The sequence below is a fragment of the Pezoporus wallicus genome, unplaced genomic scaffold (assembly GCF_028554395.1).
Source record: "Pezoporus wallicus isolate ANWC-B61680 ecotype Strahan unplaced genomic scaffold, APGP_CSIRO_Pwel_v1 contig_5069, whole genome shotgun sequence".
Lineage (NCBI taxonomy): Eukaryota > Metazoa > Chordata > Aves > Psittaciformes > Psittacidae > Pezoporus > Pezoporus wallicus.
The window spans coordinates 1178270-1202540 of NW_026642361.1; the positions used below are offsets into that span (position 1 = coordinate 1178270).

The 24271-nt window shown below is 33.8% G+C and overlaps 1 protein-coding gene across 1 annotated transcript in view; it reads right to left on the reverse strand.

The window, feature by feature from the left end:
• Positions 1-24271, reverse strand: part of LRRIQ1 (leucine rich repeats and IQ motif containing 1) — a 106116-nt gene that overhangs the window by 70695 nt on the left and 11150 nt on the right. Inside the window, exons 8-13 of the mRNA XM_057429353.1 lie at positions 20494-20687; positions 19593-19720; positions 13375-13448; positions 13005-13098; positions 8661-8837; positions 2012-2488 (exon numbers count right to left, since the gene is read on the reverse strand). Coding sequence (XP_057285336.1) covers positions 2012-2488; positions 8661-8837; positions 13005-13098; positions 13375-13448; positions 19593-19720; positions 20494-20687 — 1144 coding nt within the window. The remainder of the gene's footprint in view (positions 1-2011; positions 2489-8660; positions 8838-13004; positions 13099-13374; positions 13449-19592; positions 19721-20493; positions 20688-24271) is intronic.

The window sequence follows — 24271 nt, forward strand, 5'->3', positions numbered from 1 at the left end:
ACAAATATCTCCAATAGAGTAAACAGGAAAAACAGAAAGTTCAATCTCATTCTTTGCCTACTTATACCATTCACTTTAACACTACTGACCACTGCTTATATGTGTACATTTCTTAAATTGATCAGCAATGATTACATGCTATTTATATTTGTTCTATTTATTACATACAAATATCTTACTATATTTATATTTGAATGATTGAGCTTTATAAATATATGTTCAATTAATTTGCACTGATAGAGGAAAAGCTTAATGGCAGCTCTGCATTATGACTTGGAATCCTTTTGTCCACAAAATTCTCATTTCATTTGGACAGTAGGTTTAAGAAATGAAATGTAAATTTCCTCCAGTCTTTACATGTTACTTTCCCTGTGTAGTGCATCTACAGTATGCACACAGAGGTGTACTTTTCAGAAAACAAAAGCACACTTCAGGGGTTAAGCCAGAATTTTAAAATATGTTTATTAATTTTGCCAACCCCAAACATGATTTATTTATAAGCTTTGCATCTATAAAAAGCAGTAGCTGAGTTAAAAAACAACCACCCAGCGGTTTGCATCCTGCATTGAAGGCTGCATGAAGACCTCATAGCAGCCTTCCAAGATGTGAAAGGGGCCTACAAGGATGCCAGACAGGGGCTCTTCATCAGGGACTGTAGCAGTAGGATAAGGGGTAACAGGTTCAAATTTAAACAGGGTAAGTTCAGGTTAGATATAAGGAAGAAGTTCTTTACTGTGAGGGCACAGTGGGGCAATGGAACAGGTTGCCCAAAGAAGTGGAAAATGCTCCATGCCTGGCAGTGTTCAAGGCCAGGTTGGACAGAGCCTTGAGCAACATGGTGAGGCATCCTGGCCTATGGCAGGGGATTTAGAACTAGATGATCTTAAGGTCCTTTCCAACCCTAACCATTCTATGACTCTATGATTGAAGAGAACTGTTCAACAACTGACTAACAGAATGCATTTAAAATATTAACTAAAAACTCTAAATGAGCTATTTCAAAAAGATTTTTCAGAAGCATACATATTCCACAATAGACTACTGTACTCTTACTATTTTACTATTGTACTTGTACTTTCAACTTCCTGAGAGGCAATGATGAATTCAATTGTCTTCCTGAATAATAAATGTTATGATGAATCATTATTGTCTTAAGTACCTACTAAGCACTACTTCTAAGTCTAAGCATCATGAAGAAGCATACCTTTCATGCTTGTTCTTCATAGCATTCTCAAAACATGTATTTTTGAAACAGAGTTCTTATGGAACCATAACTGAATTTTTGTACATTTAGAGCAAAAATTTCAGATTCTATTTTCCCTGGCCATAAATCCAGAACCATACTAACCAGCAGCAAACAGATTCTAAAGATATAATAAACCAGTCTGTTTCATACAGGAGAATATCTGGGGGCACAGAACAAGTTGAACTGGCCTCTCACCCCTGCCTTTAAGAAGCAGGTTGAAGCATGTTGGAGGAGTACCAAGGGCAGGGCAGGCTGTTAGCTCTTCAGTCATCACAACAGCAGGAGATTGGCCTAAGGTCAAGGGAGTAGGATGGTAGATCTAAGCAACTTTTCCCTCTTGCCTTCTAAACTATACTGACAGTAAACTCTACACAAATGAATCTTGAATGTCTAATGAACAGTATAGAAAAAAAGCCTTACACTTTGTAAACTGACCCAACATTTCTACAAACCATCCAGCATTTTCATCTCTAATATTGAATATGTCATTGAATTGGTGTCATAAATGTATCATTAAAAAAAAAAGAAAAAAGTAGGAGATCAAGTGGAAGTTTCCAAATTCTCGTTAGACAGTATTTAAAAATTATCTTAAGTACATATATATCTATATTCTAATATATCAACTGACAGAATACCACAAAGGATTGTTGTTAATATGGAATTCTAATGTACTACAAGTTCTGTGCCTCTGTTTTAAAGAAGAAATCCTCACTCCTATTGCCTATCCAGTTAATCTATTTGAAAGCAGTCTGACATCTCTCTTACCTTTCTGTATCATTCTCAAAATGCTGAAGATCTTTTCCCACATTACTTACTACTATCACTGACTGTTGCAACATGAGTTTGGCTGACATGTTATTGTTGCCTTTGCTCTCCCCACTGTAATTAATACAAGATTCAGTGCTCGTCTGCTTCACTTTCTGATGTTCTTTATTTTCCTTTCGGTGCACAGGTACGGAGGAGTTAATGAATGTGGCCTGAGTATGGCCAGTAGCAATCCATCTTTTGGAAGGATCCAACAAGACCTGTTTATTTTCTGTCGCACCCATGATAAAGAGGTTATTTTCCTGTAGGCAGCCAGTAGATGTTTGCTTTAGATGATTTTGCAGTGCTTCTGGTCCATCTCTGTCAGTAATGTTTAGTTGACCATACTCATGTGCATATCGATGTTTAATGCTAAGTTTTATCAACTGATTAAAATACCAGCATTGTCCCTGTGCTGAATTGATAGAAGAGGCAATTCTGAAAAAAAAAAAAAAAAAAGACAAAAACATCTTTACATGTTTCAAAATGTAAGAATGATTTTTTAAAAATATATTCCCTCTATTGTTTTCTAAACTACTTGTATTTTAAAGTATCCTTATATGTTTCCATATCCTTACAGTGAACAATAATTACTGTGATTGAAAACCATTTTCAGTATTTATAAATCCCATTTTCTTTCTTTTTTTTTTTTTGGCAGTTTTTACAATACACTCATATATTAGATTGCTTGCTTTAATCTGACTTTTTTTTTTTGGCAGTTTTTACAGTACACTCATATATTAGATTGCTTATTTTACTCTGACTTTTTTTTTTTTTAAAGGTTTCAGTCTGTTTGAAACAGACACCAGGGCATGCATTTCACTGTTAATTTTACATGTGGCTAGAGGCATATGAAGCTGAAAATTTTAGAGGATTTGAGATAATTTTGTTACACATGCTGTGATAGCTTTAATAATCCAATTTTATCTGGAAACTATGACAGCTAATATAAAAATAACAGTAATTCTACATTTTAGATTAGAACTACATCAACAAACCCCAAACTTAGATTCAAACCAACAAACCGCAATGCTAAAGAGAATTTAAAAAAAAAAAAAAAAAAAGCTTCTTGGTATAGACATTTTTATCAGTGTAAGGAAAGAACTAGACTGAAGCAGCATTGATCTACAAAGTCTATCTCATTAATTTTTTGTGCTACACCATCTAAATTACAAAAATGAATAAAAGTAAATATGAAGAAACTGTTACAGATTCATAAGACTGTATTAGGACAGTGTTTGTCCCTTGTATTAGGTAGAAGGTACCTTAGAATAATGAAAATTTTTCCTTTGATAATAAAGATACATGCAGAGATCTTAATCTGGTACTATTTTCAGAGGACCACAAAGTCAATTCTAAGTCAGCAATCCAAGAGAAAAAATAGAAATAAGATCAATTCTCAGGAATCTCGAAAATCAGGTCCTAAGATTAGAGTCTGAATAACAATTTGCTTTCCTGTTCATCATTCTTGAAAGGGGAAGCTTTTATAAGGTTTTATTGTAAAAAGACTCTTAACCTATACAACTATTTCCTCTAGTGAAGTTCAACTAATATTTTTTTCATATTTTTAAGAACATATAGAATCAGACCTTACAAGACTAAAAAACATTCCACACCTTCCTCTCCTAGTGCAACTTCAGTGCTACTGGACAAAATATGAATGACTAAATAGGAAGTCAAATCCACAGCCTAATTACACAACTCACTATGCATTAGCTGTACATTTGATTACCTGTTACATAATATTAATCCTATTCCTGTTAATTCCACAAATATGATAATTCTTAAAAAATATTTAAACAAATGCATACATTCACTTAAGGATCTAATAAATTCTAGGTGTCTGCAACTGCACAGTAAGAATAGTAATTTCTTCAACATGAAATATGTAAAGCATTAGTTTAATGTTTTAAATTAGCTAAGGTATTTCAAAATATAAATTTGGTACATCATTACAAAATTTCTACAAAAAATGCTATGGTGAGAATGCAAAAAAAAAAAATGAAAAAGAAAAAATAATATAATTAATTTCCACCTTTTCTTTATTTGGTTTGTTTTCATTTGTTTATTTGAGGATTAAAATATTGCCGGAAAAAAAACAGAATGTATTATATATTGAGCTAAATAAAAAACAGTGAACAGAAAAGGATACTTGCACATCCTCTCCTTTGACAGATGCAGGGCCATCCCAAGCAGCTGTTTCACCCTTCCAGTGGCTATGAATGTGGGAAGCAGAAATGGAAGGGAAGGCTGAAGGCAATTGAAAATTCAGGCAGGGAGGAGTAACCGTATGGTCACCGGGGATCCTGTGTTATTTTTTTCACAAAGGTTGCTTTTGAGCAGCTTTTCCAAGCAGCAGTTGCAAAATAGTCTTGTCACTGCGGGCATGCACCCTGTTTCCCAGCTGACACATTCCCTGGCAATCCACAACTGTACTGATTTCTCAGGATTTTTAGGCTGCTCCCCATATACCAGTGGCTTTCTTTTAAGGCAGTCAGATCAGCCTCAGTATCAAGAAACTACAAGGGAAGCTGCAGTGACATCTCAGAGAACTATAAGCAATGAAGAGGCTTGGTAACTGTACTTGGGATTCCCCTGCAAAAGTGAAGCTCCAAAACACAGACAACAAATATTAAGATAGGACGCAAGTGCTAGGTAGCAGTCAGCTTGGTGGTTCCCTTAGGTGAACAGGGATTTCAAAGAGTTCTGGAGGAAAAAAAACCCTGTTCAATAGGCTTGGGGTACAGTTATCCTATCAATGCACTGCAGCTTTCTCAGTGTCTCAGAAGGACTGCATTCTTGATACTAGAGACGTTTCTGAAGACTGTTTACTCAAACCACAGATAGGAAGTTGCTATAATGGAAAATATGCACAACTGATTTACTTCTTTAATGAAAAAAAAACCAAAAAACCCTCACATGTAAGGAAAGAGAGAAGACAAAGTAAAAAATACTGCAGTATTGAGACTTTTGATACCACACCATTTCCTTTTCAGTTAATGCTAATTGGTGGTTTGCCTTTCAGACCTCTTTTGGCATAGTAGGTCAAGGGGTCTGGTCACAATAACTCTTCTGGAATTGCTTGTTGGTTAAGCTATAACCAAGGTTTTAAGCATAAACTGGCATCTTGACAAAACAAGAAATGAGATTATCCTGATAGAAGTGTCAGTATCCATACAGTACTGCTATAGTAAAATTTTTAGGTCTTGCAGCTTTGACCAGCACATTCACTCATACTCAGTGGTTCAAATTCCAGCACAGCCACAAAAGACGCACTGCTTTTGCAGTGGGGGAAAGGGTTAACAAGTCAGAAGACAAAGGGATGTGTCTTTCATAGCAATGTACAAATGTGCTAGAATAGTGGCCCCAATAATACCTAAAGACCAAGACATTACTTTTGCAAACAAATGCTAAGAGCACAAAGCTACCTGCAGCTTTCTTACCAAGAAGATACCTCTCAACTTGTGCTAGGATTTTGCAAGGACTTTGAGTAAAGATAAAAGCATTTGAGTCAGATCTTAATCTGTCTGGAAATCCAACACAGGCATTTATTAATGACTGCTACAACCAGTCCACCAAGAGTGTTCATCACTGTCGGCTTGATTAATATAGACCAAATTCTGCTCAGCTTCACATGCAGTATTTGGGGAGGGAAAAATAAAGGTGGGGAGGAGCAAACCCCCACTGACACCATCTAGAAAGTGTAAGTAGCCAGGCACAGGCTGACTTAACAGATATGGAAATGGACAAGAAATTCCTCCTTTAAATTAGGAGTTTAAATTAGCCAAAATTTTGCCACTTACAAAGTTTTAAGGTAACTGTGGAAGCTTGCTTACTGAGCTGACACATTTTGTACAGAATTTCCTACTTGCTGTCAGCTGATTACAAGAGCATCCTTTTGTCCAACTAAGACAATGAAATTTATATGGAAAAGTAGCAGAATAAACCTCTCAGAGGCAAAATGGATAGAGGACAAACAAGCCTGGTCTAGTCAGCAATGGCAGTATTTTCCTGGCCACTGTAGCTGAATCATAAATAATATTCTGCTCCTTCGTGTGTTAGCTTGTGTACCCATTAAAATTTTGCTTCATGTCATGTTTTTCCTTTTGCAGCTCTTCTGTGATTTCCATAATTCTAATAAATAGTACACTCCAATTTTAACTGAGCTTTTGTTCGTAATAGTGTGGTAAAATCTAACTTGTCTTTGGCAAAACTTCTATAAGCATCATCACTGATGTTCACTTGTGGGTTACAAAAGTCCCTTGCAAACACATGAAAGAGGGCACTGTTTACAGACTCTATCCCTGCAATACCGTTTATGAAATTCCTGTCATTTTCACTGTATTATACATACAGTATTTATAAACTTTAAGTTCCACTAGCCAGACATCTGCATATTTGATGACTGAAAGCAAATTACTGCAGCTAAGGTATTGCATAATTTTTTTATACAATGACTTACTACTAGACATCTAAAGATTATGTGACAGAAAGCATTTATTAGAATAGAGAAGTTTAATTTTACAATATGTTTCATTCTCAAGCATGGTAAGAACAGTGAAGTTTCAGGCAGAAACAGCACAGACAATTTAATTGGCCAGCAGTGGTTTATGAAACATGGATTAGGGAAGCAAGCAGTGATTACTTTTGGCAGCTTACATATTTGAGGTCACACCTACAGGGGCTCATAACTTAGCAAGATGTGAAACAGAGAAGTTTGCTCTATTGTTGGCCTGTTCTTTAGCAACGTCACATTAATTCAGTCGAAGTATTGCAGTATGTACATATAATAGCTATGCTGTAAAGGTTTATATACAAACAAGTTGTTTAGAGTTCCCTTTATGAACTGCAGTTTTCAACGGTTTTCAAATCATCCATAAATCATACTTTTAATCAAAATAAAACATAGTGGGCTTTAACACATAAGAAATTAACTTTAAGACTAGATTTTATACAAGATGCTTCAACCATGCCACAGTTACCAATTTCTAAGCTTGTGAATGAATTCTCAAAATCTTAAAAACCCCACAACTCTCCCTCACTCCACCTCCTCCCCCAAAGCATACATTCAGGAAAGAAGAGACATTTACATAATTCTTTCTTCTGACTATTGTTCTTTTCAAACATCTGAAAGCTCTTTCAAGAAAAACTTACACTGAATCAGAAAAAATCTCAGTTGAAGGAATCTCAGGAGGTCTCAAATCTAACCTCCTGCTTCTCTGAGATCAGACCAGATTGCTCAGAGCTTTATCCAAGGGGCAATGCACCAAACTGGTTCCAGTTTATCAATGTCTTTTATGTACTGGTGACCCAAAATATGGAACACAGTATTCCAGCTGCAAGCTAATAAGGGCTGAAGAAAAAGAAATAACCTTCCTCAACCTACTGGCTATGCTTCTGTGAATACAACCCAGGATGTTCTTAACTTTCCTTGGTGCCAGGGCACATTGCTGATTCACATTCAGTTTCTTATCTACCCAGATCCAAACATCCTTTTCAGCAGAGACATTTCTCAGTCAGTCCCAGCCTGTACTGTTCCAAAGTGTCACTCCTTTCAAGGTAAAGAAAGAACTTTGCATTTGTCCATGTTGAATTTACAAGGATCCTGCTGGCCTACCTCTCCAGCTTGCCTAGGTTCTTCTGAACAACAGCTCTGCCCTCAGGCATGTAAACTGTTTCTTCCAAACTGCTGTCATCTGCAAGCACATTTAAGCATGCACTCTACCTCCTGCTCTAAGTCTTTGATAAAGATGTCAGACGGACATGTCAGTTTCCATAAAGCAGCATGAGCCATTCCATTAACTATTAATAGTTAATGGATGGTCTGAGCCTGACTATCCAACAAATTTCTTACCTTTGTAATGTCCATTCATGCATACCATCATTAAATAAACCATTAAACTTTGTGAATACCATCATTCCCTCACATTCTGATGATCTTGCAGACATGCATGGAAAAGTTAGGTCCTTAGATTTTACTACAGCTCTCTCACAAGACACATCCTAATTACAGACTAGCATTTTTCCCTCAAATAATACTGAAGAAACAGGTCCTAAATCTCAGACATAAGAAAGTTTTCTCTACCACATAGGAGGATGACTACAAACACGAGAAGTTTGAGCTACTTAGATATTGTAAAGAGGTGAAAAGATAGGTATAAATGATAAATTACCACTTGCAATGTCTAAGCTGAAGTCACTGGACAACTGATCATGGTAATAATGGTAAAGGTAGTAAATGTGACAAAAATCAAAGATGTAGAAACAGAGACATCCGGTTCGCTACTTTAAGAGAAAAGAGGTCAAACCTTTTTCAGTCATTTAGAACGTGAATAATAAAGACACGGGAAACAAATGCAGGAAAAAGTGGACCATATATCCCACCAATAACCAAACTACGTTAATCATATTAACTATGTTAATCATATTAACAAACAAACTTAAATATTTTAATGCCTGTCTGAAATACTCTTTGCACTGGAGTTCATGATTCTAATCTCTTTCTTAACATTTCCAGGCAAAAAGATAAGTAAAATTGGTAAGATGCCAAGAACTACACTAACAATACATGAAAACATATTTTTGATGTAATTTATATTCACATACATACCTCAGTTCAGCAGCCTTTTTTTTCAGTAGAACATTTTCTTCAATTTGAAGTTGACAAAGTTCCATAAAAGTACTTGATTCTGATTTTTTGATCCTTTCAGTTGTAGGTAAAGTATTATAGTTTAAGATTTCACCATCAAGAAACTGTAAACTAGGAAGGACCTTACAAAAGGAAGGCCTTAGAAAAGAAAAAGTTACAATCATTTGTACAAAAAAGCATCTATTGCTAAACCTCCCATTTTATTGATACAAACATAACAAAACAGAACAAATTGATAGTTGAAGTACATATATATATTTGTCATTACTCCATATACTAATTTATTAACTAAAAACGTTATTCTTAATAAACCACAGAACTTAACAAGACTTCTTAATACTTTGTTGATATAAAGAGCACTGCTGAAATACTGACTCCAGAGAGGTCAGTGGCAACATTCTCAATTAAGTAGAGCTAGCATTTTGCCTACTTCAACGGTAAGAGGAAAATTTGACACACTTGTGCATAGGCACCTGTAACATTTGATTAGTAGCTAACACAGCAAGCAAAGCCATAGGATTAAGATAAAGCACTGATTTTGTTGACCATTGAAAGGCTTAGATATAAAAACTTCACAGAATACTAAATATTGTCAGTCTTACTCCCTTTACCATTTGCACATAAAGAAATATTATAAAAATTGCATATAATGACATAAATACAATATAAATTGTATATAAAGGATATAAATATGATATAATTGCATATAAAGCATTTGCATAAAGCAATATGATATTCAGTATGACTGACAGGAAAAAGATTTCCAGTTCTGAAACACTGAGTTTGGGTCAGTGAATGGGATGTCAGGGTTGACAGTAAAGATGACATTTCCTTGCTATGAAAAGGACAGTTGGGGCCAGTGATGTAAGAAAAAAATATGTATGAGATACTTGTCTATCAATTAAAAAAAAAAGTATAATCTATGCCCAGTCTTTTAGGTTATTGTGAAATATTAGCTAGTCTATTTCTTACACCAGACCAAATTTGTCAACAGTTTCAAGATTTCAAAACCTTTAAAGCAATCCATCAACACTTGATATTTTCATTAAGTTAGTACTTAGTAACACTTGAAAGAGTACTTATTGTAGGCTTTAAGTCCCCTTACTATCAAAAAAGATAATGCAATTTCCAAAATTTTAGAACTACCTGATTATTTGCTGTGAAGGTCAAGGACTATTACTCAGCTTAGACAATATACACTAAGTTTAAAATCAGTTTCTGTGACTGAGTTTGAATATTCAAAAATGTTGCTCAATAGAATATTAGTTTTTTGAAAATATCAAACTTTCCTTCTCTATTGTCAATTAATATAAGACTAATACTATCTGAAATACATTTGGAATAAAACAATGGGTTTAGATAGACTGTCCCTGAACACATAGAGAGAAACTGCCAAAGCTGATGTTAAATAGTGATACATACAAAAGTGCCATATCAAAGTTGATTGATGCTGGAAGTATGGTGGCTTAGAGCTGTGGGATCTCAACACTAGTTTTTCCAGCTGGGTTTCTCCTGGTGAAGGGCTGAGTCGATATTTCATTTAGTGAAAACTTCCTGGTGAATATTCTGTCGCTTAAGAGGCTCTATTAATCATTACAGCATTGAAACACATTCCCCTAGGAGTGATCAGACTGATCCCAGGGTTTAATTTCTAAAAAGCAGTTTCTTACTACTTCACTTTTGTTGGTGTTATCGCTGGCTGGACATGAAAGTACAAAACCAATTGGGAATTAATTACAATTAATTCCTTTGTTGGTATCAAGGGGTTATGTAAAGTTCACTAGAACATATAGCCTGAAGTCACGATCAATGCTGTATTCAGCAAATCCATGTTTTATAGTATCCCATACTTTAAATCCTTTTGACAAATGAATCTCTTGTCTAATCATAAAAGCTCTATTGGTCCAGCAATCCTAAGTGTCAGTTCTTACAGTTAAATTGGAATTCTGAAAACTTTTCCCCTCAAGGTTACTAGTGAAATAACAGCTAGTTCTTTAAAATAGTGGGAATTAAAACAATGCACATAGGAATTTAAAATATTGTCACAGTCACAGAATTTTATTCACAAAATTACCTGCAGGCACCACGGGAGTGCAAAGAAGTCTGTTCGTTAAAAAAGAAACCAACAACCAAGAATGTGCTTGTACAGCTATCTTTTAAATGATTCATTTCCAACTAAACGTTTCAAAGAGGATTTTTTTTTTCCACCAGAATACTAATCAGAAAATTGTGCAAAAATCTTATAATGTAAGATATGCATCTAAGAGTGGTTTTATTTTTGTTTGCTTTTTTTTTCCTTTTACAAGACATGTGCCAAAACACACATACCCCCAAATTTGCTGTTGTTAAAATATGCAACCTAATATAGCAAATTTGATTACAATTTATCTAAACGCATTCTTGTGTAACATTGCAGTGTAAAACGTCACCTTTAACTGACTTGCAATCATACAAAGAATAACTTTGGTCATTCTTCAAAACTGCTAAGCTTAAAAAAAAAAAATCACATTTTTCTAGTAAAAAAAAAAATTAATTACATCAAAAATGGATCTAACTGTTGTGTCTCATTACATGTCCTCCAATTTTATTATGTCAACACTTTCCTAGGTAAATACTAGATTTCCTTAATTGAAAGAATTGACAATGATTTGAATTTTTAATGATGAAATGCTTCTTTGCACATTAAAGGGAATTATAGTACGAGTTCATAAAAAGACACTACCATTTCAATACACATATTCGGGAAAATCACCTAAAAATATCTAAAATTGTATTTCTGGCTTGTTCTGCTCTTTAAGGCTTGTAGATTAGAAAGGGCTAATTCTAAGGAAAATGAAAGAACATTTCATATTAAAATAACAGCACTACTGTGCTTTTGCTGACCAATTTTCTCAGACAGCTTCAAGTCTTGATGACACTGGGCCATGTATGGGGTTTCAGACCGCAGAATTTTCAAGAAACAAGGAAACCTCTACTAAAATAAAACAAATCAAAAAGAAAAACAACCCAACAACAAACCTCCCCCCAAAATCAAAAAGAACTATCCATGTACAATTTTATTAATATGGCTTACAAATACAATGCTATCACAACTGCTCATTTCAGGGATTTTGGTGACTGCATCTCATTTCATATGCCAAGTTTCCTTTCTACCCTATCCAGTTTTTATACATTCACATGCAGAATCATAGAATTAACTGGGTTGGAAAAAGTCTTTACGATCACCGTCCAACTGTGTATGTGTATATATTTGTATATATAGCTGGTGTCTAGGATCAGCCTTTTTTTTCCTCCAGATTATTCTTTAAGTATTACACATTACTGGAAGCCAACGAACAGCATTATTTTTACACCTGTGTCTCATAATCATATGAACTATTAATTTTTAGTGTAAAGATAAATCTCAGAAAAAGAAAAAAAAAATCTAAGCTTCAACTACTAAGGAAAATGCAACAATTCATTCCAACCTTTTGTTCTTCTAAATTTTTTTTTCTTAAAAGATGTTAAGCCAAGGTTTCTTCCATACATTTATTATTGACACCATCCTTTCTCTAGCTATGTGTACTTTGAACCTGACAAAGCAACAAGACGGTTAAGCAGTGAATGGATGAAGTGATGGAAGGGAATAAATGAAAAAAAAAAAAAAAACCAGAAAAAGAAATACTCTATGAAGCTTTGTGATAATAAGAAGCTGATGGTTATAAGAAGGGCAAGTAAGCAGTATAAGACCACTGATAATCAAGATAAAATAAAGTTCTTAAATAGTGCAGATAGAAGAAGAAAAAGGTTGAGTGGATAGTCATGTCTTTGTGCAGAAATTTTAATGAAATGTAAAACAGGGTAATGAAGTCAGACAAAACACCGGCCAGAAAGTTGAAGTTACCAAAGGTGGTAAACTTGTCAGTAAAGGGGAACAATTCTTGCCTAGAAGGAAGATATTGTGATCAATGGACAAAGAAGCAGTTACAAATACACATTCAGAATAACAGTTAAACAGAATAGAGAGACCACTGTCGAGTTTCAGCACAAACTGCTTATTAATAAGGTTCCAAGTGTTAGGTCAAACATCAAGATTTTTGTTTAAGCAAAACCACAAACTGAAATTCTTAGAAAATAAAGATCACAGAATTGAATTTTCTTTGTTGTTTTCATATAATTCTCTTCCAAATTATCATAGTGTTCATATTTCCTCATTTCTAGTTTTTACGTAAGTTTTTGGCTGATTTTGGTTGATGAGCAATATGTATATACACCTAGGTTTTGGCTGATTTTGATTTTTTTTGATTTAGCAAATCAGTTTCTTACCTCCAATTTCTTTCTTGAAGAAGAGGATTTCCACTGAGTGACAACTCCTTTAGCTTTTGACAGCCACTTAACCATGAAATGACACTTTCAAGGTCTGTATTGTAGCAGGAAAGAAAATGAAATTAAAATTTGAATGCAGAACCATTTAAATCTTACATGAAAGTCAACTGTACCAAAATCATGAAGTACTACAAGCAATTCCGCTTCCTATATAGTATAGTTATAATTATTATCTGTAACATACATGTATGGAAAATTCATATGTTTTCTGTATAAATGTCTCAGATAGGAACAATAAAATTCAAGTAAGAATTTATTTAAGAAAGTTTTGTTTGGATGGGGGTTTATGGGTATTTTTTATACAACTCACCTGACAAGCAGTTATTTTTGATATCCAGCTTTTCCAAAGATAAAAATGAATTCAAAGGCACAAGCTCAGTTAATCTAAGAACAAAACAGAAAGGTTTTGGGTTTTCAATTAAATAAAACATCAGTTCATAAACAGAAGGTGACCAGGATGTTTTATAGTCATGACAATTTGCTTATTTACATAGAAAAAATACTCATTTAGCTATCCAAGGTGCTAGAACTAATTACTGAAATTTTAACTTGAAAGCATTTCTTAGTCTTGTCATTAGCTCTGTTTTTAATACTTGCTCATTATTGGTTTTGTTTAGTTGGTAAAAATTTTATTCTGTTTCATGCATTTACAGCTGATCTGAAGTCTTGTAAAATTTAGACAACTCAATTGGCTTCTTTAGGTTCCGTAACTACAGTGAAACTAACAGAAGACCTTGAGTCTGGAGAGGAAATAAAATCTGCTTTTCTCTTTCCTTTTCCTACATGTCCCATTGCTCAAACTTCTTGTCAGCTTGTTTCTCTTCTCCACTCATCATTACTGACTAGATCCTAAACCTAACTTCATCGTTGTCATAGTTGTATTACAAGTCATGACTGCACTGTTCTGTAATGTATTTTTCGTACTTTCTCTGTCTTACTACTACTGTCAGACAGTGTCAAATAGATGCCTATTATACAGACAGTTATGAAATTGCTTTTCTTGTGCAACAAAGCAGCAAAGCACGAGTAAAGCCATGACAAAATTTCCACTTGTCTTCAAAAATTTTATTGAAAGTTAAACGTAAGGAAACTGAGCTTATATTCATCTGTACAAAGGATTTTGGACTGCAAGGTGTCTATTATCACTACTATTAAAACAAGGTTTTTTTACTTACAAACTTGCACTGGTGCAACTAATAAGGAATGTTGAATGGGTTGGTCAACTGCCAGGCTATTTGCAAATATTACTTTTCAGATTTAAACATTTATTTTGATTTATGTTAAATATGAAAAACCAGCCGTCAACTAAAACTAGAATGTTTATATATAAGCAAGTACTATATTAACTATCTTTTAAAAAAAAAAAATACACACTTAGGTTACATCTTTCATCCTTGTAAGGACAAGGCCTGAGCATAATAAGAGAAAGGTAACGTCGATAGCAATGTGTCTATTTTGTGACACACACATTTTCATGAAAAACAGTATTTTCTGAGGGTTATAGTGATTCTGAGAGCTATAAATCAGAATTGTTATGGTCCGAAACATAAACATGCAAAAAGAAAAACCCATTTTCTCCACAAACATACAAGTGGTCAGAGTCAAAAATACTTATTTGTTGCTGAAATGTGCGGCTATGTTGTATTTCAGCACAGGCACTACAACTTAAAGACAGAGCTGGATTTAACTCTGGTACACAAATTTGGGACCAAATGTTGGTTGTAGATTCTTTAATCTTGTTGAACATTTGACTTTACGCAAAAAAAAAAAAAAATTAAAATATTCCACATTCCGTTGATGAGTATTTCTATAAAACAACATAACATTTTAGTAGTAAATGCAGAGAAACAGATTTAAAGCAATTGAGTATGTTTCAGTATACTTCCATTTGTTTCTCGAACCATACTGTAAAGTTGTTCTGCTTCTAGTCCTATTTAGTTCTACTACCTCCCTGCCAGTTTTCCATGGAATCAAATAAATATGAAGAAGTATTAACTCTAAAAAAGCATGCAGCTTTATGTAGAACTGTATGCAGTCCTGCAAATACCAGTCTTTTAGATTCTCATGACCAGTCAATAGTACATAAATATGTTTAATATTTGTAACAAATACCATCATAGATATTAATGGCTAACAGTATGGCTGCAAAGACTGAAAATCCATGATTCAGATTATAGAGTCACATATTCAGAAATACCCAGGAAAATAAATGTCATACTTTGCACAAAGGATGAAAGATAATGCTGCATTTTTTCATTTACAGTGACTGAGTTCTCTAGATCTTTATCAGTATATGCTGTGGTGAATTAGAAAATGTCTACTGGACTATCCTTGCCTGCCATTGGCACTATGAGAGTTAAAATGTTTCCCCGTCATTCTATAGCTTTCCTTTTGCTGATGTTCTTTGTTAATTTTTTTTCCTAAGAAAATTCAAACCAGAAAGACAAAGGACATTACTGAAAACTTAATACTACTTGACCTTGTCACATTAGCCCTGGGCATAAGAGAGAGATAAATTACAAAGAAGACACGAAAGAAAAAGATATTCACAAAAAAGAAACTATAGTTTCCTCTTTCTGCTCCCATTTAAGTCTGTAGCAGGACAAGACACAGATAGCCAGAGAAATTCTAGGTTAAAAAACAAGATTTAAGAGACTAGTTGCATGTATGCATCAAACAAAATAAAGATTGCTTTTCTGAATGCGACCAGCAGTTACTGCTCAGGATGGTCCAAATCCTGCTGTACATCATTTTTCCCAGCAAAATTATCATCTAGATAATGAGAAGTTATCAGGAAGAAAGGCTAAATAATTAAAAATAAATTTATACTAATCTGAAGTTTAGTAAACCCCACATTTCTGCCTCATTCTTTAAAAATAGAAATCTTTTAATTTACAATATTTACCATATTTATAAGTAGTAATCAAATATAATGTAGGAAATATGTCAGCCACCTGTTTCTTGAATATTCTAGTAGGCACTTACCTCAACTGTACTGCCATATACTTAGAGCTAAATTTATTACTGGCAAAGAATTACTGAAAGTGATCAAAAATAATCTACACTGGTAAGGAAGGGATGGGGAAACCCCCCCCACTATCTGCAAATATAACTTTTTCATGACTAGCTTATTTCAACATCCACTGATATTTAAATTTATTACAGCAACTCTGTAAAAGAGGTCAAATTCTAAAAATATGATGGCTTGCAATGACAGGGAGTTCAACTCTTATGTCTGAGAAATTAGGTTAAAAACATAGATACCATATATATTGAAGTACGGAGAATAATACATACTAAGAATTAAGCCAAGTTTTTAGCATTAAGCCAAGTTTTTAGCATTTCTATTATAAAAATTTTAGGAATAGTATGCATCTAGTTGCAAAAACATGACAGCAACATTTTCATAAAGAATTTGATTCTGGCCAAGTCAGCTTCCCCCAAAAAAGGAATTTTTGCAAGATGACGGTATTTTTTTTAAATATGAAAACTTTTGCTAGCACAGGTAGGTTATCTTCATGAAAAACAAGCAATAGCAAAAAAAGGCTTTTCCATATTATTGCCATATTAAAACAGAAATTTTAAGACAGATAGCTTTCTCTATTTTGATGTTGTCCAAAAAGCCCCCAGAAGCAATAGCTACCTGAACAGCAGACTGATTTAGTGCCTCACTGTAAAACTTCTAAATGAAAAAGACATTTACAAGTAAGCTACATAATCAAGTGGAATTAAATGTAAATATAAATACCATGTGAACTTGAAATACATGTTAAATATGTATTTATTTTAGTCACAGGGGAAAGCTTTTTCTTTCCTACTCCTAAATCTTTATCGACAAAAGAAGAAAAAGGAAAATGTTCCCTTTTTAAACTGACTTAATAATTGTGATTTCAGCTGTGATAAAATAGACCATCGATATCCATAGTCCCAATTCTCCAACAACCAAGTCAAGAGGATATTCATCACTGGTTTTGGTCAACTGCATATTGAGAAGTATATGCTTTGTATTTGAAAGCCACAGTAAAATAATAAAAGCAGCAGTGGTGAAATAGCTGCCATTTTTTATATTTGAAGGAGTTCATCACTACCTGTTCTATTATAGCTCCTTTCTGCTAGATTCCAGGTTTAAAGCATTTATTATTTTGAGTTTTATCTTTGGCAATTTCTGGTTTACGATGCAGGCAAAGCACCTCAGGAATAAAAAAATCCTGAAAATTAGTGTAAGAATTTTCTTTTCACAGTACTTCACTTTGTGAAAGAATACAGATTCACAGCATTACCATTATATGGTCTTCCTGAATCAGTAGAAAGGAAATGGCGCTCAGTGCACACTTGAAAAAAATTCACAAAATTGCACTAGCTGTAGGATAAAAGTAAAGAAACAGCTTTTCTTTCAACAGCTTACTCCATTACATTCACTGTTCCTATAGAACGAGTTACTTATGCTTTAGCACACATATGGAGCTGCTTATAAGTGCACATAAAGTGAGTGTAACAGAGCATGCTACTGAAACGCCAGGAATTTTAAGGCTTTTAATACATATTTAAGGCTATCTTGTACCGTTTGTCACAAAGTTTTGAGATAAACTACAGACACATCAAGGAAAGAAAGAGAATTGCTTGGGGAGGAAGTATGTGTTTATTTTCAGCACATTCAGTTTGCTGCTGCAAAAATATGTGTTTTCTCCCAGTCCAGCTCAGTGGATCAAACACTGCATTTCAGCTTGACCATTGGAAAAACATAACAAGCACTACAAGGAACATTAAAAATTGTAAGATTATGGGATAGGTGAGTGACATAAGGTACATATATGCAGGCAGTCCACCACAACCTAGATCCAGAGGCTGCATTCAACCTATGGCTGAGACCGTGCTCCTGTTTTTTCTCTGCCTAGCAGGCACATGAGGTCTTCAAGCAGTTTTGCACTTTTTATTACACACATCATAGCTACATCTTAATGTTAACAAAAAACTTATGGTATGAAGAGGAAGAAACTACACAAAGATAGAGCTACATTACTGCATTTTAAAAAAAAAAGCTGATTAGGATAAGGAAAAAAAAATAAATAAACTGAAGAACAGGAATTAAATCAATTTGTTTGATTCAGAATCTAACACTTAACAAGTAATGCCCCTGTTAATCACAAGCAGAAAGCATTTTTTTTCCAAACTATAGAATAATTAATAAAAGAACAAAACAAAAAAATAACAAACCTAAAAGACCAACTTGAAGAGTAGATTCTGCAAATATAACTAGGTGCTATATTTACATCTAAGAACTTATATGCACACCACTTCATTAGAGATGATATGAAAACAATCTAAAAAGTTATTAAAAAATATAGGTTGTATGCGCTCAAATAGTATTCATTTTCCATGAAGGAAGTGCCTTATAATAACAAGACTCAGTCTTGCAGATCTTTTATCCCACAGGCTCCCAGATACAGTTGACTGCTGAACTAAATGTCACATAGGATGAGATGAGATTAATTTGTTCAACTGTAGACACCAACATAGGAGCTGGTCATTTTGACTGTTAATAGTCAGTGAAGATGAAGAGGGACTTGTAGGATATGATTAGCCTCAAAGCAAATGACTAAAAATGGCAGATGAATCCCACTCTAAAAGTATCTCCTCTTCACTAACAGGAGAGTAATGTGATTACTTCAAAGTGTATATTGCGTATATTATGTGTAGCAAAGTATATTCTGTTTGTTTAGGTGAGATCAATCTTGTTCAGAGCGAAATGGTCACAGTATAGAAAAATGTTTTTAAATTAATAAAATTAATTTTATTAATAACATGGAAATTATAATGTGTTCCTTATTTTTTTAGCAGAATTTAAATTGAGAAAAAGGGGGTAGGGAAATTAAATTTTTGACTTCTGAATATCTGGTCATTCTAACTTTAGAGATGTACAGATTAGCTTAGAAAATGAACAGAAAGCTAATTACAGAGTACTTAAGTGCATGATCTAGTCTTATGATGATTGTCTTGATCCTTCTTTTTTATTTTACACCTTTCAAACTGAACCATAACAGTGAAAAATTAAAGCAAATATGCTCATTTTGGAGGGCATTAACATATGCATGCAGAATAAAAACCATTCTTTTCTGTCATTTCTAACTCTAGCAGTTACACTTAACATAGCCTGCAAAGTCTGTTTTGAATAAGCTAGCTGTGAAATACAAAGTTTGACAGACATACTCTAGACACAATTGCTAAAGAAAGGAAAAAAAAAAAAGAAAATAAAAAAAGAAACACCATGGTTTTAATACTGCCACAATGCTCAAAAATTATTTTCATATCACATCTTATAGAAAAAATACTTTTAATAGTTAATGCTTTTTTAAATTTTCTTAGCTAAAGGTAGCCAGTGTCATTACTTGTCAACCACATATTTTCAACAAGTATCTAGAAAACACAGTGATATTTTAATCACACTGAGAATTTTACTTTTCAGAGAAGTGTTACGTTAGTAAATGTCCCTCTGCCACTTCTGTAAGTGAAAGAATGATACTTGCTTACCTATTTTGAGACAGCAAAAGAATCTGCAATAGAGGCAACCAGTACAAAGAAAGCATTCTCATAGCAGAAAAGCTATTGTCATCCAAATATAGTTCTCTAAGGAGAACATGATTTTCCAGTCTTGGAAACTAAACAGAAAAGAGATGGTTATTTAAAATTAATATAAATTAGAGAAACAACAGTGGAATGCTTACCAGATGCTTTTCATAAATCATTACTAAATACAAGCAAACCCCAGATTTTTGATATATGTATCATTTCCTTATTATGTATGTACCAGTTGTCACACAAGATTTCTGCATATCAGGTTGTAAGTATTTTTTATGCCTTCTACCTAGTCTGAAAAGTCAATATTAAAAAAAAAAAAAGCCAATGAAAAAACAAGAGCCACAGTCTCATTATTTTGTTCATGCACTTATTTGCTGCTTATTGACAGTGATTTTCCTCTCTCAGATTCATAAGAGAATCACTGTTAGTAAATACAACTAAGTGTAGTTAACAAACTACTTTCTATTTTTAAATGGAAATGCTGCAGCACAAATTTCAACTTTTGGAGGATCAGCATACATCAAATCAGCCTGAACTATGATAATAATATTCAGTTACATTTTAAACAAAGAGTCAGCATCAAATAATATAAACTGAAGACTGGATGCTATAAACAGAGGGCAGAAATATAATTTCTGAAGGGCAAACTTTTCAAGGACTTGAGAGCAAGAAGTTATTAATTGCGAGCCATTTGTACCTTTGAAAAATCTCACTCTAATAGTGAAAAAAAAACCCAAACCACTCAAGAGCACAAAGCATCCCACAGCAAGCAATGTGCACATGATCAGCATTCCGAAAAACATGACTGTCAACATAAGTGTATGCAAACAGCCACTGAATCCAAAGCTTTTACCTCCTGGAGGTTATTGCCTTGCAACTTCAGAATTTGAAGTAGGCCACAATTCTCAATGCCTTCAACTTGTGTGAGATGATTGAAAGAGCAGTCTAGGTGAATGAGAGTAGGTGCCTCATAAAGACCCTTTGTGCTGATTAACTGATTATGGTCCACAATTAATTGCTGAAGATTTTTCAGTGACTCCAGACCACCTGAAAGTTAGAAGATTTTATCTAAATCAAACCATAATGAAATAAAAACCTGTTGGTTTTCAAGTACTAAGAAACCTCTGAACTTTCAATGTATTTATATTACCTATAGTAACAATTAATATTAGTCCTATATAAGGTTTTAAAATAATTTCTGTATTTTTACCTGATCAAATATACAACATGTGTATTTCAAAAATTTCTGAACCTGTTAACCAAGCAATAAAACCAGCTCATAATCCCTTTAGCACTTCTGTTGAAACAGAACATTCTTTTAGTGATAAACTACACTTAATATGCATTAAACACTTCATAACTGGTACTTATAAACTATGGGCTCTCTGAAATGCTAACAGCCCTCTTAAAATCACCCCTCAAATGAGAACAGTTTTTATGCTTAAAATTTAATTTTCATGATTTCATTTTTAAAAGTGGAGTTTTTTTCAAGCTATTAGCAAGTTGAGAACAAATTGTGTTAAAACTTAAGACAGCACCATCTTTATTAAAGTGCATCTTGCTTAAGGAATATGTCATAAAACATTTTTAATGAAGAAACTCATAAAAAATGTTTGGTGCCTTTAAATATAAGCCTATACTTCTATAGCCATTACACTCTCACCAAGCAAGAATGCGTACAATCTCTACCCTAAAAAGATATAAAGGAAAAGGTTCCTGTCACTGTCTGTTTCTTCCACAGAATTCTTCCTGAATCATGTTCTTAAAATGGCAAAATCACACTGTCTTTCCATGGTGTTACATATGCAAGATGTTCTGCAATGATACTGATGCATCCGGCTTGCTACAAGTCCAGGCAGTTTTTCTGTGTATCTGTAGTAAAACTCCTTTGAAGGGACAACTTTTACAAAACATATCTAAAATAAGGAATTCTGAATTTACTTTGCTTTCTTTAAAGGATTATTTATACACTTTTTACATATTTATTATATTAAATCATACTTTATCACATTTTCATCTCACTCAAGACTTCCCAAGTCCCTAAAAGTAAGTCGGATGAGCTTTACAGAGGTGAATGTCTTTGTGATTGTCCTCTGAGAACAAACTTGATTATGAGACCAGAGACCAGTTCACACCACAGATTACCGAGAATACAGAAGAGGAACCAAAAGAGAAAATGAATGATAAGGAGAAAACAAAGGTAAAGAATGAAATGCGAAGACTAACAGTATGTTTAGAAATACCCAAATACAGGCCTTTGAATCACAGTAATTTAAAAATGGGAAGCACCTAATAGAAATAACATAGTCACCTGATATTGAAGAGATGCAATCCTAAATCTAAACCAAATGTCTTATACTGTAACTTCAAAACTATGCTTTATGAAATAAATATACAAATCTTTAATTATTCTGAAAGAATTTCAAACATGCCCATGACATACTATCCTCACTGGAAGATCCTGGTCCATTATTTTTACTCTACGTTAAAAATAAAAAGGAACCAGCACCATCTAGCGGTTTCAATAACAATTTGCTACAAGAGCAGTCATTAAAACTCCACCGTTAAGTTATGAACATAGCAGTAAAAACTTTAAAAGCACTGAGTTGGTCTTGGGCGGGACAGAGAGAAAAGACTGCACACGCAGTAAGAAAAGGCAATGAGTTAATACTCGATCTGAAAATCTCCTATTTTGCATGCTGCAGAAAGCACTTTTTTACATCTCTTCCTCATCTGTCTCATTTAATTAGACCAAATGTCATCCAGAACAGACATGCCAAGGCTACATACAATAGGATCACAATCTATTCTGGAACTATCAAATGCAGTCCAGCAGAAACATACACAAGAGAGAATAATGTAATACAAACAGATGGCATTTTAATGTTTCTTCTGCGAACATGCAAAATTAAAAATAAGCATGAAAGTCTTCTGCATATTTCCAGAAGATATTTCTGTTTTACATATGATGCAACCAATACATCAGTATTTGGAAAAATGCATTCTGTTGAAAAACATATGGTTTCAGCAAAATTTGTGGAAAACCTTTACAGAAGTAGCTCTTAGCAATTTGAAAGTGCAGCCAGAGTCTGTTAGCTAGAGACTCTATCTTAGCTATCAATGCAGTTCTTAAATAACATCTACATGTGACAAAGATGAATGATAAGAGAGGAGTGAAAGCTGACAGTGAACATGCAAAAAAAAAACCCCAAACAACAACAACAAAAAAACACCAAATAAATCTGAAAGGTGTCTGGTTAAAAAACCCTTTCTTAAGGGGCTTTCTTAAAAAGACCAGGTCCAAAGCATTTACAGCTATCCATGGTTATGCACTGCTATTCTGAGCATTGCCAGAATTTTAACCAACACACTTTGACCACACAGACACCCTACAAAAGTGTATTCTATGACTCAAGTCAAAATACTACTTTTTGTGTAAGAAGGTAATGCATTCATCTTCCAAGTACAAACATACACACTGAACTTCACAGTTCTGTTACTGACACAATTACTTAATTTGTGATCGTGCATTCTTAAATGGAAAAGCATAATTGAGACATTTCTCATACTTTTACTGTTATTTTTAAGGCTTTTCTGGCAGCTAATTTTTCCTCTACTGATGCTGTATTTTAATGAGAGAAAAAAAAAAATCTTAGTATGCTTGAAGTTTTCTACAGTAAGTTATTGAAACAGAAGCACTGCAAACATAAATAAGCCTTACATCTTAGGAAAAAGACCACAGCTTTCGTTAAAAAGCAGTACTGCAGCTTCCAAAATGCTAAGGGACATCTTCCAAGATCGGATAGGAAGGATACATTAACTTCTTAAAACCCATAAATCCATTTCTGTGTATTCTATGTGACTACTTACAATCAATATGTTATTGTATGAAACAAATCCTGTACTATATTTTATAATGAGGATGTTTTAACCAGACATCCTCAAAGCAATTCTGGAGAGGAAAAAGATGGATTCCAAGCAGATTTTTGTGAACAGTTATTTACCCACCCATACTATTAGAGACTCAGTAAACATGGCAGCACACTGAACAAAACAGAAAAGTATGAGAGGATTTCACACCACTTCGCCTGTACATTCCACATACATTCCCCATAGATGCCATATTTCTATATGTCATCTACTAATACTATGTCAGGAATCTTTCAAACATATCTATCAAATGAAACAAACCTGAAGAAGAGTGTTATTCAGCATTATTGGCCACAAGGATATAGGTGAAGCCTCTTTAACCAGTTTATTCGACTTTTTCTTATTAGGGTCCTGATATGCTTTTACAGTTAGCACTGATATTCCAGCACCTTTATTCTCACGTATTATAAACTCAGTTCATAAATAGTAACATTCCAAATTTGCACATATAAGCAAAAAATATTAAAAATATCAGCATTAAAACCTCTAAATCTAGAGATAGTTCTTTTTTTTTTAGCTTTCCCATTTCCTGTTTGCTATGCCCTTCTTGTCTGTCATGCAATTGCATTATCCATGTTCATACTGTTTCAGGTTGTGTTTTTTTTTTAACAGTGTAAACCATTTAATTATATAAATGTCTTATGTGAAAGTGTTTCATCTATCAGCTGAATAACTGTTTTATATTATTTTCCTGCTGGGCC